The sequence below is a fragment of the Rhinolophus ferrumequinum genome, chromosome 16 (genome assembly GCF_004115265.2).
Source record: "Rhinolophus ferrumequinum isolate MPI-CBG mRhiFer1 chromosome 16, mRhiFer1_v1.p, whole genome shotgun sequence".
Classification (NCBI taxonomy): domain Eukaryota; kingdom Metazoa; phylum Chordata; class Mammalia; order Chiroptera; family Rhinolophidae; genus Rhinolophus; species Rhinolophus ferrumequinum.
In genome coordinates this window covers 9,991,936-10,009,469 of record NC_046299.1, presented here as the reverse complement: position 1 = coordinate 10,009,469, position 17,534 = coordinate 9,991,936, and the positions used below count along the sequence as shown (strand labels likewise).

General features: G+C 50.7%; 1 protein-coding gene across 1 annotated transcript in view; it reads left to right on the top strand.

Annotated features, from left to right (window-relative positions):
* The window catches only part of GRK5 (G protein-coupled receptor kinase 5), a 192,203-nt gene that overhangs the window by 131,914 nt on the left and 42,755 nt on the right, over positions 1 to 17,534 (top strand). The window contains exons 3-4 of the mRNA XM_033130435.1: positions 3,274 to 3,386; positions 14,233 to 14,310. Of these exons, the coding sequence (XP_032986326.1) occupies positions 3,274 to 3,386; positions 14,233 to 14,310 (191 nt within the window). The remainder of the gene's footprint in view (positions 1 to 3,273; positions 3,387 to 14,232; positions 14,311 to 17,534) is intronic.

The following is a 17,534-nucleotide window of genomic DNA, read 5'->3' as shown; positions in this document are numbered from 1 at the left end:
TTCATCTCTTCCTTCTATGGCTTCATTGTTCATTTCTAAAGGAACCCAAACGTTACACTTGGATTTGGTGGTTGGCAGTGGTGGCGCTTCCTCAGAAGATAAGCCCCTTTATCTTCATTGAAGGCTGAGCAAAGAATCCAAATAGATGATTACTGCTCCTTTTTTCCTTCCTGGGCTTCCAACGAGCGACTTTCTTGCCTGGGCTCCTGTACAGCTGGGAGCGGCCTGTGCCGCTGCGGAGCTGAGGTGCTGACAGCTTGTGTTGGAATCACATGGTGTTTACTGTGCTATGAATTTATTACGGCCTTGTTTCCATACTGACAGCAAACACCATATGGTGAGAAAAAAATCCTGTCAGATGAACCCTTAAGCAATCACAATATGGCACATGAAATCTCGTAATTGCTTTTGGAAAGAAGGAGGGGGTGGGGATCGTGCTCAAATTGCATAAGCAGTGTGGTCTCTGCCGTAACTGAATCAAACTGGAATGTGACGCAAGGTAATTTACTTTCCTTCTGTGTTTGTGCTGGGGAAGCTCAGCTGACTGGGAAAGGAGAGGGAAGTTTGTTTTCCTCACCTTGGGGCGTCAGGTGGAGTGGGATGCAGAGAGAATGCAGGCCGTGTCTGCAGGGCGTCATTCTCTCAGGTGCCGGCTACAGACCTGTCCCCCTCTGGGCTCCCTCCTTCCAGACTCCCGACAGTGGCTGACGATAACACTCATCTAACTTGACATTTTATTACTGTCACTTGGGATCTTGTCTGCTCACCCACACACACACTCCCCTTCCAATAGACTCCAGGATCCCCGAGGGCGGGGACCACATCCCATTCCCACCCCCACCGATCCTGGCACTCATCGAGGTGCGTTAAATGTTTGTTGGAGTGGCTGTTTGTGGACCATCTGTGCATGGAAAGGCAGACTGAATTAAGGCCATAGCTCAAGGCTAGTTTCAGCGCCAAACCACTTGAGGAAGGGGCCACACTGATCAAGGAACCTACTCAGAGAAGTAATAATTTGTGAGTGCCTTCTTGTACACAGTATACTTAGGCCCGGTGAATTCCTACAAAAACAGTCTCTGCCCTCAGGCAGTTTGCCCACGAAGGAAGAAGTGGCCCGTAGCACTCTCCAGCCAGTATGCCTAGTCTTTCAGTTGCAAGAGACAAAACCTCCATACCCACTGGCTTAAGAAAGACTGTCAGGTGAATACTGCTGTAGGTACCGGCCTGGCCTGGTGGGCTGGCTGCAGGAGCTACCGTGATATTCGCAGCACCGTGTTTCTCTCTTCTCTACTCAACTGTCTTCCCCGTGCTTCCTACATTCTCCGTGAGCTCTCGCTGCCTGGTGGGAAAAACAGTTGTGGCAGCTCTTGGCTGACTAGTCCTAAGGCCTTGTCATCCCAGAGAGGAACAAGTGTCTTTCCTGGAAGTTCTAGCAAAACCCTTGGAAGGAGTCCAAGGCCGACTCATTGTGTCCGTGAGGCAGCGGGCTCTGATTGGCTATGACTGAGTCATGTGCCCATCCCTGAGGCTTGGGAGGAGTCGGCTTCCTTACAGCCTTAGGTTGGATTTTTACAGTCTCTGGGAAAGGAAGGTCCCGAAAGGAAGGGAGATGGAACAGACCAAAAAGTCCATATCCATGATGGTAATAGATGGGGTTTATTAAGCATTTCCTGTGTGCCAGGATCTGGTCTGAGTCCTTTCGATGAATTGTCTTGTTTAATCCTCATGATAGTCCCAGGAGGTAGGTACGATTACTGTTCCCAGTTTACAGGTGAGGAAGCTGAGGGATAAAAGTGTCAAGCAAGTTCACACAGGCAGTGAGTGGTGAGGCTGGCGTTTGAACCCAGGCGGTTTAGCTACCTAACCCATGCTCACAGCCCCCAACCTCCCTGCATGGCACAGCTTTACCTCCCCATGGATAAGCATCTTGGGTGTGGAAATGAGATGGCATGATGGCTGTATCCCAGTCTCCTGCTGTATTCCCTATCTCTGGAGAAACGTCCTCTACGGGGACAATTGTCCTGGCTCCTCTACAATTGGCAAGGGTAGTCATTCCTTCTGTCCAGGTACCTCTCCTAACCGAGGCTAGCTCACCCCGCTTCCTGGTTTCCCCACAAAACCACCTGACTGTTTCTGGTGCAACTGCAGAATCAAAGGGCTAATTTTCAGTGCTTGAGAGGATTCAAGGCAACGTGCCTCAGTCAGTCCTTTGAGCCTCTTCTCACCAGAGAAAGCCTCTTGTAGTCATTACAGGAAGGGCCAAGAAGGGGTACCCCCTGCCTCCATCTTACCTCCAACATGTGTCTTCATTTTTTCAGAGGACGACTGAGGCCCAGAGAAGGCAAGTGAGTTTCTTGAAGTCACACAGCCAGTCACTGGCTAGAACCCTGATCTCCTGGCCTCTGGGCTTAGAGTCTTGCATTGCATTTCCTCTTCAGAACTCTCTTGGCTACTGAGTGGCTGAGAGCTAATCACTTTCTGTCTCTGTGCGTTTAGCTCCTCAGCTAGAAAATGAAGGTTTTTCATAATTTGAAGCATCCTGAAACTGGGGCTTGCTCCAATTGGGCAAAATGAAAAAATTTTTTTTTACAGTATTCATTAGGATGCTTTGAATTACAAGTAATCAAAAAAAAAAATTTTTTTTCAAACTGCCCTAAACAAAACTCATAAATAAGTTTTCCAGATGTGTTTGGGCTGCAGGCATGGTTTGATCCAGATTCATGACATTTCCAGGGCACCAAGTCTACTTGTCGTTTTCCCAGCTCTGACCTCTGTCACAGCTTGTTTTGCAGTGTCCAGAACACTGCAGTGGAACTCTGGCCTCACCCCCTGGAACCCAGCTTCCAGAGAAAGAGAAAGCCCCTCTTCTCAGTGTGTAGGCAAAGTCTGTGGTTCATTCTGATTTTACTGGCTTGGGTTACATGCCTGCCACCTTTACCCAGTCACTGTAATCAGGGAATGTGACACGCTAATCTGCCAGCCAGGGGACAGTCATTGTCTCCAGAACTGCTGGCACCTACATACAGAAATGAGGGCCTTGGAAAGGGGGAGTGGACTGGGGAGTGGAGGCTGGGTCATAACCCCTGCCTTCCCCTACACTGACCTTGACCCCTTTGAGTCCGTGGAGCCTGGAAATAAATAAGGGGTCCTGAGAGTTCACCAGTCGCTTTTCTCCATCATCTGGGATGTTAGAACCAGGTGTGGGTTGGTGGGATGGCTCTGCCTGACATTCTCCTGGGTCTTACCACATTCTTTTTTTTTTTTTGTCTCCAGACAGAGATTACTGCAGTTTATGTGACAAACAGCCAATTGGGAGACTGCTTTTCCGGCAATTCTGTGAAACAAGACCTGGGCTGGAGTGTTACATTCAGTTCCTGGACTCAGTGGTAAGTCCCTGGTCCTGGGGAGAAGGGGTGTCTTTGGTCCTCTGTGATCAGCAATCACTTTTGTCCGAAGGAAAAGATAGAGCACATGGTTTAGAAGGGTGAAGAATAAAATTGTTGCTCAAGAAACTTCCAATGCAGACTTTGAGAATGCAGACTTGTCTCCAGGTGTGCAACTGCTGGGTGTGCAACTGTTAGGTGTGCATAGCCACCTAACCCCCTCTGGGCCTTAGTTGCTGCTGCTTAAAATGAGGCCCTGTCAGCTCTGATTCTGGAAGCCTGGGTTATTACACAAGGTTGTGCCCGGGCAAGTCGGATGATGTTCCCAATGCCCCTTTCCCCCGCTGAGAACCCACTTTCTGAAATGCCAAAACTTGTGTTTGTGTGCTGGTTTGCTGTCTACTTCCCCACTAGAACGCAAGCTCCCTGAGGCCAGGACCCGGGGCTTCCGCTTCACCTCTGCCTAGCACAGTGCCTGGCACACCCAGGCATTCAGTATATGTTTGTGGAGTGAACGTGTTAGCAGTTTCAAGCCAACCTGACAGCTGCCGCTAGTGGGGCTGTGATTGGCACCGTGGGGACATCCTGCAGAGGCACCAGTGTTCACTTGTTTAACAAATGCTGATTGTGCTGCGTGGGTTTTAAGGAGCGGATGTAGGAACACGCAGGAGTTCATCAGCACCTGCTCGGGAAGGCAGGCACCTCAGCCTGAGCAGCAGCCCTTTGGATTTCTATTCAAGGTGAAGAGTGGAGACCACTCATGAAAGGAGTGGGGTCGTCCAGGCGCCCTTTCCCGAGGCAGGGAGCCAAAGTGCGGTTGTTTCCTAGAGACCCTCCTGCCATTATCGGCTGCAGCCATCCCGACCTCTGCCTTAGTTGAAGAGACAGGCCTGTGGGGCCCAAGTTTCTGTGTCTTCTTCAGGGTCTCAGTGTGGATCTCTGGACCCATAAGCCAAACTGTCCACTGAATGTATCTGCCAGCAGTCACATCGGCCCCCTCAAAGTCAACGTGTCTTAAACAAACTCAGAACTTTCCCTCAGGCCCCCAAACTGCCAGCCCTGTCATGTTCCCTATTCCAGTAACCAGTACCCTCCGGTCACCCAAGCCTGAAATCTTTGCGTTCTCCTTGACGCCTCCTTCTCCCTCATCCCCTTCCCAACCCGATCAAGGACCACGCACTTGGCTCCTTGACCTCTCCCAGACCAGTTCCCTCCCCGCCATGGCCTTTGTCTGGGTTTTCATGCAGGTTCTCCGCACATCTTCTGCAAGCGATTACAATATTCTCAACCTTGGCTGAGCAGTACAAACAAACACCTGGGAGCCTTAAAAAGATACCAGTGCTCAAACTGGCTCAGACTCATTAATTTGTGTCTCTGGGGTGGAGCCTAGTATTTTCATAGCATTTCATTATGGAAAATTTCAAACTATAAAAAGTAAAAGTCTACAAAATTGTATAATGAACCCCCATGCACCCTTCACCCCACTTCAATAATTATGAACTCATGGCCAATCTTGTTTCCTCCATTTCCTTCCCTCTGTAGCATTGTGTAGTGGATTTTATACATATTATTTCATTTGTGAACATTTCAGTATGTGTCTAAATGATAAGGGCTCTTTAACAAACAAAAAATAATCAGAGTACCATCACCACAGCTAAGAAAATAATTCCCTCCTATGATAGAATATTTGTCAGTGTTCCCATTTCTGATTTCCTCATACTTTTTATAAAAGCGTCTCCCCATGTTCATCCCGAAGAGCCTCCCATAGTCTGAATTTTGTGCTCTTGTCCCCATGTGTCATTTAATAGGTTCCTCTGTATTTCTTGTAAATTGCTCATTGAATCTAGAAACTTCGTCAGATTAGTTTCAATTTTGGGGGTGGGGAACTGACTTCATAAGTGGTTTCATGTTCTCTGTCAGGGGACATGTGATAGCTGGTTGTCCTTCTTTTTGAGATGACAGCAGCCATTGATATTCAATACCTATATCAGTTGATTAATTAGGGGTTACAACGTGGTGACATTCTAAGTCTATCATTCCTTCTCCATTTGCTAACTTGGAAATACTTCCTTTCGATTACTATTTGGTTCCCCAGCAGTCAAGTTCGTACAGGAAATGCTTGATTCTTTCCCTATATTGATGTTTTCAAAGTACCGAATTGTTGCACTAGCATCTTCCAACAGCAGTAGCCAGCTGGATTTGAAACATGTGGATTTAAACATGGTGCATTTTGATGCACGGTAGGCATTATTTTTATTGGTGTTCCATGGTTTCCTCATTGGCCAGTGGGAGCCCTTCTGGTTGGCTTCTGAGCCCTTGAGAGGACCCCGGGAGTCACTGGTAGCCTTCTGGCTATCTGGTATAATGTGATGTTCCAGGCTCACGTTGTATGTTTCCTGCCCTACTCCCAGAGTCCATCATTTCTCCAAGGAGCCCTGACTCCCCTACTGGGAAATGATACCTGGAGACCAGTTTGGCAGTAGGGGTGCTCATTACCACTGGACTGGCCATACTTTGTAGTAGACATTGCATTTTTCAAATTTCCCAGGACTGTACGAAGTACCCAAGGTTGGGAAGCATTGATATCTGGGATAGAGTCCAAGTTCTGAGGCTGACTTACCAGACCTTCCACCAACAGGCCCCTGCCTGCCCTTTCATCCTCGACCTTCCCCTGGGTCTTTCTTGGGCCCTACATTCTAGCCCCACCATCTGCCTGTGATGGCTCTCGTTTGCCAGGCTGGTTGAAGCGATTTGTTCCTGGCTGGAATGGAGGGAGCAGGGCAGAGAGGTCTAGGAGAGGTGTTGATCATGCCAGACCTTGTGCCATTAAAGAACTTTGAGTTTGAGTGAAACGAGGAGCCACTGGAGGGTTCGGAGCAGAGCAGTGGCGTGGGGTGACTTAGGTTTTGAAGGGGCTTTCTGACTCCTGGGTTGGGAACAGGCTATGGGGTGAGGGTAAGAGCAGGGAGCGCTCATAGGAGGTTACCGCAGCAATCCAGGTGAGAGCTGATCGTGGCTCAAGCCACGTGGAAGCAGTTGGCAGTGGTGAGAGTGGGTGGATTTGGGGCATGTTTTGCAGGCAGAGTTAACCGTATTTCCTGATGCATTGACGGTGAGAGAGAAGAGTTACAGATGACTTCCAAGGGTCGGCCTGAGCCACTGGAAGGGTGCAGTTAGGGTAAGGCTGTGGGAGGCTCGTTTAGGGGAGGATCAGGAGCTCCATTTTAGGCACACTCAGCTTGAGACGTCTGTCAGACATCCAAGTAGAGATGTTTGAGGGGAGGAAGGTGTTCAGGTTGGAACTTTGTGAGAAAGATCTGGGCTGCCGTTAGAAAATGGGGAGTTGTCAACATATAGCCGGTTATTAGAGCCATGGGCTGGATGAGCTCACCAAGGAGATGCATGTGGATGGGGAAGAGATGAAACCCAAAGACTGAGCCCCGGACCAAGGCTGCCCCCCATTTGGAAAAGATAAGGCGTCGGCAGCGTTGGGACCTGTCTAGAGTTGATGAGGCAGAGAGAAGCAAGGCTAAACCCAGGAGCCAGTGGAATTTTCCAGCCATGTGTCTTGTTAGACGGGTATAGTCGGTTTGAGAAGAAGAAGAAGAAAAAACCCAATGGGTGCCCATTTTCATTCTGGTTGTGCATGCAGACGTTCCCTTTTGCTGGGCCTGTACCAGGAGGTTTTTTTCTTTTTGGAAAGGAAATGTGAGTCTGGCTGCCTGTATTGACGTGACAAATGCTCTTTACATTGCCTTAACGAAGCTGCCACTTACGAGAGGCTGACCCCATCCCTTTGCGTTTTGTCTGCCTCTCTGAGAATTAGTGAGGCCTTTTCATCGCCCATCTTGACGTCAAATGACCAGTCTTTGGAACACTTCTTTTACGCATGAAGACTTTATTGAGTTTTCCAGGGCTGGCGCAATTCTTGTCTGAAATACGTTTTTTTTCCTTCCATCCTGACTGGAACTCTGAGGAGGGAGGAGGTGGCGCTGTCCTGGGTGTTGCATACCGCCCCAGTATTCCCTGGCTCAGCCAGCGCCGTCCACACCGTTCCCACCTCTATGTGGAATTTCTACCAAGTGGAGTTTATTAAAAATAACCCATCCTCGTCGGGCTCTGACGTACCCCGCAGAAAAGGCTGCTCTCCTGCAGAGCCCTCGTGTCTGAGTTTCTCAAGTCAAGCGGAAGACTGCGGCTGTTTGTAAATGGGGCCTGGGTGATGTGCGGGGCAGCAGAGCTGTGTGTGTACCATTTATCAGCCTGTACGGCTAATTCAGCGCTTAGTCTTGTTTGTCAAGGGACTGCTGGGAACCTGAGAAGGAGTCCCCATTGCTTTCCCACCAAGAAATGGAGTCAGTGACTTAAGTCAAAGCTATGACTAGGCTTGGCTTCTGGGGGCCGAGAGGATTTGCCCAGCTCATCAAGGGATCAGAGGGGTTCCAGGTTAGTGTCAGCAGCCACAGGCTAATAAGGTTTTGCCATGGAGTTCTTAGAGATTGACATACTTATTCTCTAACCTGTTTTCTGGGGCCTTGATAGCATCTCAGCTCATCGGAAGCCCTCCTTTCCCCACACTTTGGTGCAGTGTGGTATTCAGGTCTCTTCTCTTTGGGGTTGAGGGCATTTGGCATATCCTCAACCAGACTTACTCTGCACATATTGGTGTCTCCAATGCATCACACTGTGTTCTAGTGGTTGGAGACTGCGCAGTGAGCAGGAGTCATGAAGCTCTACTCTTGTGGAGCTTGCTTTCTGAGGAAACCAGAGATTGAAAAAGAAACATTTTTTATTGAAGTTAAGTGATACTCGCTATGAGTTTAGATACCTGTTAAGTATTTTGTTATTTGTTGCTGTGTAAGAAATTACCCCAAAAACTTAGCAGCTTGAAACAGTAATAAACATGTATTATCTCATATTTTTTGTGGGTCAAGATTTGGAAATGGTTTTCTGAGGGGCTAGTGGCTCAAGGTCTCTCAAAAGGTTGTCTCAAGATGGTGGCTGGGGCTGCATCCCTCTGAAGGCTTGGTGTGTCTCCAGGCTTCTGCACATGGCTGGTAGGTTGGTGCTGGCTGACGGTTGGAGGCCTCAGTAGTTTCTCGTGTGAAGCTCTCCATGGGACTGCTTGAGTGTCCTCATAACATGGCTGGCTTTCCCCAGAGTGAGTGACCCAAGAGAGCATGGTGGAAGCTGCAATGTCTTTTATAACCTAGTCTCAGAGTTTCCATACTGTCATGTCCCTAATATCGTAATGGTTACACAGATTAGCCGTGTTCAGTATGGGAAGAAACTTTCCTAGAGCAGGAACAGCAGGAGCAAGGATTATTAAAGTCTCTAGTAGTGGAGGCTGGCAACGGCAAACATGAAGTCACCACTAATGAAATCTCCAAGCCATAGTACTAGTCCCAAACTATGGAAAATAACTTGAAATTAGTAAGTTATCACTTGGCTTTAGATTTGCCTGATTATCCTGAAATTATGTTCTAAAATGATTTGACACACTTTCCCCGGGAAACTAAGTATTCTGCTTCTCTTATGTGTGAGAAAAGACAAATACCACGATTCATCTTTGTCTTGCTATCACTGCTGTGATCTCCCAAAAGAGGGAAGGAAGGTGGAGGGAGGTGATCATTATTCGGATGGACATACAGACACTCCAGCAGTTGGTGAGGCCAGACCCTGGGAGCAGGGTCCCCCTGGAAAAGTACCACTTACACTTGTAAAATGGGTTCTCCTGGGTGCCCCACTCATACTTCCAAACAACATGGCTCTCCTAGAAGCTGCCATGTTCCTAATGATGTCACCCCAAAACCACAGTTGATTGGAGCAGGGAGGAGCCTCTGACCTTTCTCTGGGTTTTATAGACTTGAGGGGAAGTCGTTTTCTTGTAGAGAAGACTTAAAATAAAAATCCTGGGAGCTGTTGACTGCCATGTTTCCTACCACTGGAGCAAGCCAGTGAGCACTGAGACACATGAGGCCAACACGCACACACACACACATGCACGTACACACGCACATGCACGCACGCACACACAGATGAGAGTAGGTTCCAGAAGTGCTTATGTCCCTGGTTCCTGGTGCTCCGGACCAGCTGCATTTCCAGTCTCCCACAATTTGGTTGTCCTTGGAGTCCAGGAACCTAGAGATTATAATTTTGCCTGAACTAGGCTAGTTTGTGATCCTTTTCTCTTAGAACCAAAAGAGTAACCGGGAAAGTCAAAGATCTCTGCACAGTGGCCTTCGGAGCGTCAGCAGGGAGTGAGGACAGAACTAACTCTGGGGCCTGGGGAGGAGGAGAAGCAGCTGGGCAGGGGTCAGGGTCAGGGGAGCCACTCAGGGCTGTGGCTCTCAGGAGGACGATGGTGCAGACATGAGTGACAGCACAGCCCCTCTGACAGCTGCTAGTAAATGAATCACCTCTCCCCGGGAGAGAAGTGCACACCCCTTTCCTCCTTCCTTCTTTTTAGCTTTTGCCCCAGCCAGGACATGTCTCACAGGTTGGTGGCTGTGGTGCTGTCATGTAAGTTCCAGGGTCACCTTGGGCCATTCCTACTACTCTCAGTCTGTACCCCACTGTGGCCAGTGATTCATTCCTCCCTCCCATCTTTCTTTGGTCCTGTCCCATCTGTTGTCCTAAAGGGGGTCGATGAATCCCTTCCCGACCCAGACCCGGTGAGCTCCTCAGATGGCAGCTGGACATCAGAGAATAGTCTGCATAGGCGGCAGCGTATTGAGGCTGGGTCTTCAAAAGAGGAGCCCATGGTGCCCAGGTTGGGAGAGAGCCAGCAGATAACTACCCGTCATTCTTGCCTGCCCCTGCAGCATGGTGGCAAGTGGCTCTGGAGAGGCAAATGGAGACTCCTCCCCATCCACATGGTCAGCACGGGTAAGACACCAGGGCCAGTGTGGGCAGAGCCGGGTATTTCTCCAGAAAGGGCCATGGTGAGCTGCGCTGCCAACCAGGCGCGTCACTCGCCCCTGCCATGAGGACTCTGGAAAAGCTGACCACATGGGTAATTATAGAAGCCGGAGGTGGCAAGACCTCATAGCATCTCTGACTTCATCTTCCTGTCAGGGCAGGAGAAGATCTCCTGGGAGAAGGAGGTGACATCTAAAGTTAGTCAGAGACCATGAGGAGTTCAGCTCAAACTGTTCTTTAAACCAGTGTGAAAATGTGGCAGGTCCCCTTTTATCAGCTTGCTTAAAAACATAAAAAATTTTCATGTTCTTAAAAATCATCTGAGGGATATGTCTTAATAGGGAGTACATATTTTCTTTTTTTTTTCATTAAAAGTTTATTGGGGTGACAATTGTTAGTAAAGGTATATAGATTTCAGGTAGTAAAATTACATAGATTTCAGGTGTACAATTCTGTATTACATCATCTATAAATCCCACTGTGTGTTCACTACCCAGAGTCAGTTCTCCTTCCATCACCGTATATTTGATCCTCCTTACCCTCATCTCCCACCCGCCTTCCCCCTTAGGAGTACATATTTTCACCAGCATTTTCTGAGATCGATGATGCAATTAGAACAAGCCAAGAAAATGAAATATTAGGTTTATAAACTGGGTGTCCACGGGTGTTTATACTGTTTGGCAGCCACAGATATGTAAAGAATTCTTTTTGCCTTAAACTCCGTGCAGTATTTCGCTCTCTGTTTTAGAGCAGCATCTCCTCCGCAAAGGTTCTTCCTGCACTTGGCATACATCACAGTGCGAAGGCAAGGCCCATTGAATGGTGCCTCCCGCGGTTGACACCTTGGATGTATCTGGGGAAGAGAAAAGCTCTCCGAGTCGATTGGCAGGGGTGCTCTGGCTGTTAGGGGTGAGCTCTGGGCAGGAGAAGGTTTCACATGGGCATTACAGCAGAGAGGACGGACGGTATATGTCCCCTCTATTGGGGGAGGGGACAGGGCCCACCACCCTCTGTGGTTGGAGGAAACTCTCTGGCAGATGGAGGTCACACGAGCACGCCTTGCACGTGGTTTACCATTCTTGTCACTGAAGTCATTGTCTGGCTGCCATTTCCCAAGCCAGTTGTAATATTCTAGGCTGGTGGCCCCACCTCTTCTTTGCTGCTTATGTTTTCCGGTGTAAGCTGATTGCAGCAGCTTTTGCCCACTACTTGGGCAGAGGTGTTCCCATTGCAGTGCGTTCCCAGGTGGTCCCTCGCCTTGGGTAGTGTGATGTGCCTGAGCTCTGCAGGTGGCCTCTCCAGACGTTTCCCCATCGGGGGTCATAAGCCCCTCTCAGGGGTCATTGTGGAGACATGGCCTGTCACTCCCAGTGACTTAATCAGTGTGGAAAGCCCAGCTGGAAGCCTTCTGTTGGTTTTCTGCCTCCCAACACAAATGCTCTTCAAGTGGTGGTGACCTGATGTGGACTCTCAAAGAAAGGCCTTTTGATCCCGGGCTGGGAGGCCTGTCCCCGCGTGCTCCCGGCTGCCTCCCTGTGGAACTGTGGCGCCCAGCCGCCCAGCCAGGCCTCTGCTGGGAGGCAGCTGACCTAAAAGTGATGTTATTTTTTTAACGTGGGTTTTAGTACCTAAAGCAATAATATTTTCAGCTGCTTATTGAGGCTGATTAGTGAGCCTCAGGACTCCATTTGGTTAAATAGAGCTGCCTTCACAGATGTATTTTGGGACAGCACAAATCCAGGCTTCTGCATGGGATTGAGTTACCCCAAAAGGTGGTCGGCCATTTGCCCGGGGCCTGGGCCTTGCAAAGCAGTCTGAGTAAATTCCCATGTGCCAGACCACTAGGGTGGGGTTTCCAGAGCAGTGGATGCCGGGTGCTTCTCTCCGCACCCTGGAAAAAGGGTGGCCAGTTGTGCTCTAGAACTCTCAGCCCCTTCAGAGATGCAGCGCCCAGCCTAGATCCTAGCTCTATTGTATTTGAACTGGTTATAGTTGGCCTCTGAGAGCCTGCGTTTCTTTATCGGTAAATTGGGAATGATTTAATATCTACCTACCTTGTAGGGAGAGCCTAGAATCTGCTCCATACTGTGTGTGGGTGTGTGCGTGCGCATGTGTGCCAGTTTGGGGGGATTGAATGAGAAAATAACAGGAAAAGCGCAACCTTCTCTCTTTAAATGGTCTCAAGACATCATCAATCAAACTAAATCATCAAAAAATGATCAGTCCCCCAAAATTCATCCTAATGGTGAGGAGCCACTGGCAGTACCTCGGGAGAGAGAGGCACAGCGGCAGGCGGCCCAGTGGAGGTCAGGCCTGTGCGCCTGTCCTGGCTCTGCCACGACCAGCTATGTGACCTTGGGCCAGTCCTTCACTTCTGAGCCTCAGTGTCCAGCTCTGTTAAGTGAGTGGGCTGGATTCCTTCCAGAACCACCATCCCATAGTCCTGGGATTCAAATGATGGTAGTCAGTGTTTCCTTGGAGAAAATCACTGACTCTCGATTCTCCATGAGAAGAGAAATGGTCATAAAAGAAAAGTCACTCACTCTGGGTGGAAATGTGCCCGGCTGCCCCTGTGGGCATTCCATGTGCTGCCTGCACTTCTCTTTTTCCGGGAGGGTCCTCTGGACTGCCCTGGGGAGAAACTGGCCACTAGACACTGGGCTGAGAGGCTGCCCTGCACTGGGCCTGGAGGGCTGGGGGGTCTGAACTCCACAGTGAGACGGAGGGGGAAGGAGTTTCAGTTCGTCTGTGCTGATGTCATTGTCTTTGTCTCTTTTGAATTAGCTGTACTTTTGGACCGAGACTGACAAATCCTTGGGTGGTAGATTTTGAAATGGTTATAAATAATTTGCAATTAGTTGCCTTGTCTCAATGAGAAAGGCAGGCTCACCCAGGCTTCCCATTAACGCCAGGGCGTCATCCACTGGGCAAGTGCATCAGATGTGAGTGAAGGAGCCCCACTTGGGTGAAGGAAAATAAAAAGGTCTGCCTTTCAGAGGCCTCACTTCTTTAGAGCCCGGGTCCCACCTGCTTGGCCTGCAACCTGAAGTCTTAAATTCCTTGGTGTCATTGCGAAAGAGCTCCAGGATTGGAGGTCCAAATGCCAGACCTGCCACCTCCCTGTGAACGACCCTGGAAACTCTGCTGACTCTCCCATTCTTCATATGTGGATGAAGGGATATAATGGTGGCCCTGGCCCTCCCGCTTCACTACCTGGGCTCTTTTGAGGTTCAGATAAGAACATCTGAATAGTCTCTGTGTGTGCATTTGAAAGCTGAAAAGTTGCAAAAGGTGAGGCATCCATATTGTTGTTTCCTCTTGCAAGGTGTAATCATAAGAACGGTGATCATGATGGCAACTCTTAATTATTTATGTGCCCAGTTCTGGGCTAAGATCTTTATCACATTCTACTAATATCTGCACAATCACCCTGTAAGTCAGTGCTTTTTCCATCTGCATTTTATAAAGGTTAAGGAAATTGTCTAAGGTCACGCCGCTTGTAAGGTCTGAGTGATCCAAGGCAGCCTCTTGGGGGTGGGTGAGCCTTCCAGCTTGGTGGCTTGTTATTTTCTAGTGGCTTGCTTTGATTTATCTAAGCCACCCAGCTGCCTGGCATCTCAAACCCAGCTGCCTAGATGCCTGGCCCTCGTCACCAGAAGGTCTGACCCAGCTGGTGCGGCGGGGGCCTGAGCACCAGAGTTTGCTCCCCTGTGATACTAACGTGCAGCCCGGAGGAGAGCCGCGGCTCTAAGCACACAGCGTGGATGGTGCAGAGGAGGCTGGACTGGACGTCAGGTCTTCTCCCCTCTCTGGACCTCAGCTCCCTGCCCTGTACAAGGAGGGGATTGGTCAGGGGCCTCCAACGTTCTTGAACTATAAGAAGGTCATGAGCAAATCTATTATTGTTCTTTTCCTTCTTCTGTTTTAGGCAGAATATGAAGTGACTCCAGATGAAAAACTGGGCGAAAAAGGGAAGGAAATTATGACCAAGTACCTCACCTCAAAGGTAAGAGGAGGCAGGGGAGGGCTTATCCAGGAATATGGGCCCCCAGGTCTGTGCCAGGCTGTGTGGGGAGCTGGAAGCACCTGGTTGGTGGCTGCCCTTGGTCTCCAGAGATCCAGAGTTCTCAGCCTCCCCCAGAGAGCGCACGTGCCTGAAGGGCCAAGGCGGGGGCCCAGGCCAGGCCAGCAGGGATGGTTCTAAGAGGGTGTTGTGGTGGGGTAGGTCCGAGGTGACCGGGAGGGAAAGGGGGTGGCTGAAGCTTGTCGGCAGACGCAATGTTAGTTGAACACGTGATAGAACGCAGAGTGTCCTGAAGTAGGTTCTGGAGTGCACAGAACGGTGACAGGTCACCCTGAACCCCTCTCACAGTCATACCCACTTGTGACTCCCCATCAGGGTCCTGGTGGCCTTGGCTCCCTGGAGCTTGTGTCTTCTTGCCTCTGACTTGACACATGAATATTTTCTCCATCTAGTTCAGAGAGCCGGGCCTGGGCGCCTGGGGTTCTAGTCTCAGCTGTTCTACCTATGCAGTCAAGCCATGTTCCCTCACTGGGCCTCAGTTTCCCTTTCTTAAAAGGGACCCATCTCCTGGAGGCCTTGAGAACCTGAGGTGAGACCTGCGTGCAAAGAGCTGTGGGTGTGTCCTGAGTCCCTGTGGGCCAGCCGTGGCGTCATCTTCACCCAGGACCTGGACACTGTGGGCACCAGCCACCCAGGAAGGGTGCTCCTCATGTGCCAAGCTGCCAGTGGACTGAGGTCACCATAGCCTGTGTGACCAGGTCCTGGCTGTCAGTCCATCCACCCACAGTGTGGTGGGGGTGGCAACACACAGGCGTGCAGGTCAGGAAATGGCCCTACCCCTAACTCTCTCTGGGACCTTGCTTTTCCTCTCCCCGGGCCTCAGTGGTCTGTGCTGTAAAATGGGTGAGGTTTAACCAGATCCTCTCAAAGAGTCCCTGCAAACTGGATAATCAGAATCTATCCTCTCTAAGCCCACACTGAGGGAATGACAAGCGAGTCACTAGACAAGAACAAAACAACGACGAGCAGACGGTGGGAGATGCTTCCAGGCAGGGAGAGATGTGTTCCGACGAGACGCAGACTCCAGGATGTGACATTTGGCCCCTGAAGAAAGGCAGCCCCTGCCCACCTAAGAGTATTAATCCGTCAGTTGATTCTTAATTAGCTTAATTCAAAAGGCCCCAGCTCCCTGCCGCCACGGGGGCACTAACCCCCACGGCTTGTGTCAGCGGAAGGCACTGAAACGTGGATGCATTAGCTGCTCCAGGGACAGAGGTGGGTTGTGGACAGAAGGAATCCAGGTCACATACAGCAGCTCCTCCAGTACAGCTGGGCTGCTGGAAGCCTGCACACCCATGAAGGCATCCAGGGTGACACGAGGGGTTTAAAGCCACAGTAGCTCCTTCACCCCAGGGGGGTATAAGAACAACAGCGCACTGGCTGAGTGCCTAAGAGAACCAGGCGTGCCTCTCTGTGATGGTCCAGCCTCCAAGAGATGAGAGACAGATAGCCCTGTTTATAGGTGGCTCCCAGGGTTGAGAGGGAGTAATCTGCTACCACACAGGGCACGGCTGATGGAGTCTCCAGCTGCTCTGTGCGAAGGCAGTTTTCGTGTGGCTTGGCTTTGCCCGTCTCTCTCTGCATCTGGGCCCCCTGGGGCTGCCCTCTTGCTTGGGTTCCCTCCAGACAATGGCAACTAATATACTGAGGACCCACTGTGTGCAGGCGCTATCTCACTTAGTCCTCACCGTCACCCCATGATGGGAGTCTGTTGGCTCCACCGTATGGATCAGAACAGGGAGGCTCAGGATGGGCCACACAGCTGGGGTTTGAGCCCAGGTTGGGGTGACCCCAGGGCCTTGGTCTGTCCCTTGTGGTGCGCTGTTTCTCACCCCGGCCCCCTCGCTGCCTTCCACTGCCCCCACCCCACACGCGAGTGTGGTGGCCTAGCTGAGCTCAGTGAGGATGAAGTGGTTCTTAGCCCAGTCTCGTCGGCTCTTCCGGCCTATCCAAGGGCTGCTGTGGGGGCTGCTTCCCTCTCTTCCCCTTTGGCCAACCTCATCCAGAAGCTTCTGCTAGAAGACCCCAAGCTGGGCCCTCCAGACGTCCCCAGCCCTGCTCAGTGCTGCATCCACCTCCTAGAGGGATGGGGCCCAGACTCCCCATCAGCTCAGACGGTTTTACAAGTGCCTCGGAGCCTGCCAACATTGTTTCCTTAAGTACTCCTCAGTTTTTAGAATTTAAACCACACCATATGTTATGGCCCAGGGGCCTGGGGGAGGTGGCCGAAGTGCTCCCGTGGGTCGACTGTTTTCCTACAGTAAATTTTGCACTGCCTTCCCAGGCCTTCCTGTACTCTCCCTCTCCTCGCCCCGTTTTACTTGTCAGTCCTGCAGATGCCCAAGTGCTGGGGAGCGAGGGGCCGGGAGAGGGGCCAAGCTAGTGGCCGAGGCTAAGCAATGGCCCTGAAGCCTTGGAACAACCCCCAGAGCCTTTGTCCCCAGGCCCAAATCATCCTTACCTTGGGACCCCCTCGAGTTGCAGCTCCTGTGTCTTGGCTCCAAGCAGCATTTTCCAAAGGGTAGGTCATCGGACACTGGTCATTTGAGAGGCTCTGAGGAAAAAACCCCACCTCTGCAGTCATTAGAGGGAGGGCAACACTGCCTCTCCCTCTTTTAAATAAAGACTCTGAGAAGTCCTCCAATAAAGACACCTGTTTCACTGCTAACGAAACATTTCCCAAACTTTTATGACCATCAGACCTGCTCGTCTTTTTCAAATCCACATCCTGCTGAATACATCTTGGGCTGCGGAACACATCCAAGGTCTTCACGACCTGGCCTCCTCCTGCTCCAGCATCCTTTCTCCTGTTACCTTTCCCACAGCCCCCAAACGGGGCTCTGGCCACACCTTTCCCATGCTCAGCTTCACGTCTGTACCTCGTTGCCTTGGTTCGGTCTGTTCCCTGCAAGACCCGTCATCTGGCAGGTGTGGCCCCCCGACTCCATCTTTCTCCCTCTGTCCCTGCTCAGCCCGACGCCTCCCGCTGCACGGAGCCTCCTGTGCCCCTGGTTAGAAGCCATGTTCCTACCTGTCTGGTTTCTGAGTGTGCTGCTTTGTTGTGCTTCACGTCCATGCCGTCAGTGCTTCCATGGCTGGTGGGGGGTTCTCAAGAGCCCGCCTTACAGAGGGGGTGACAACATATC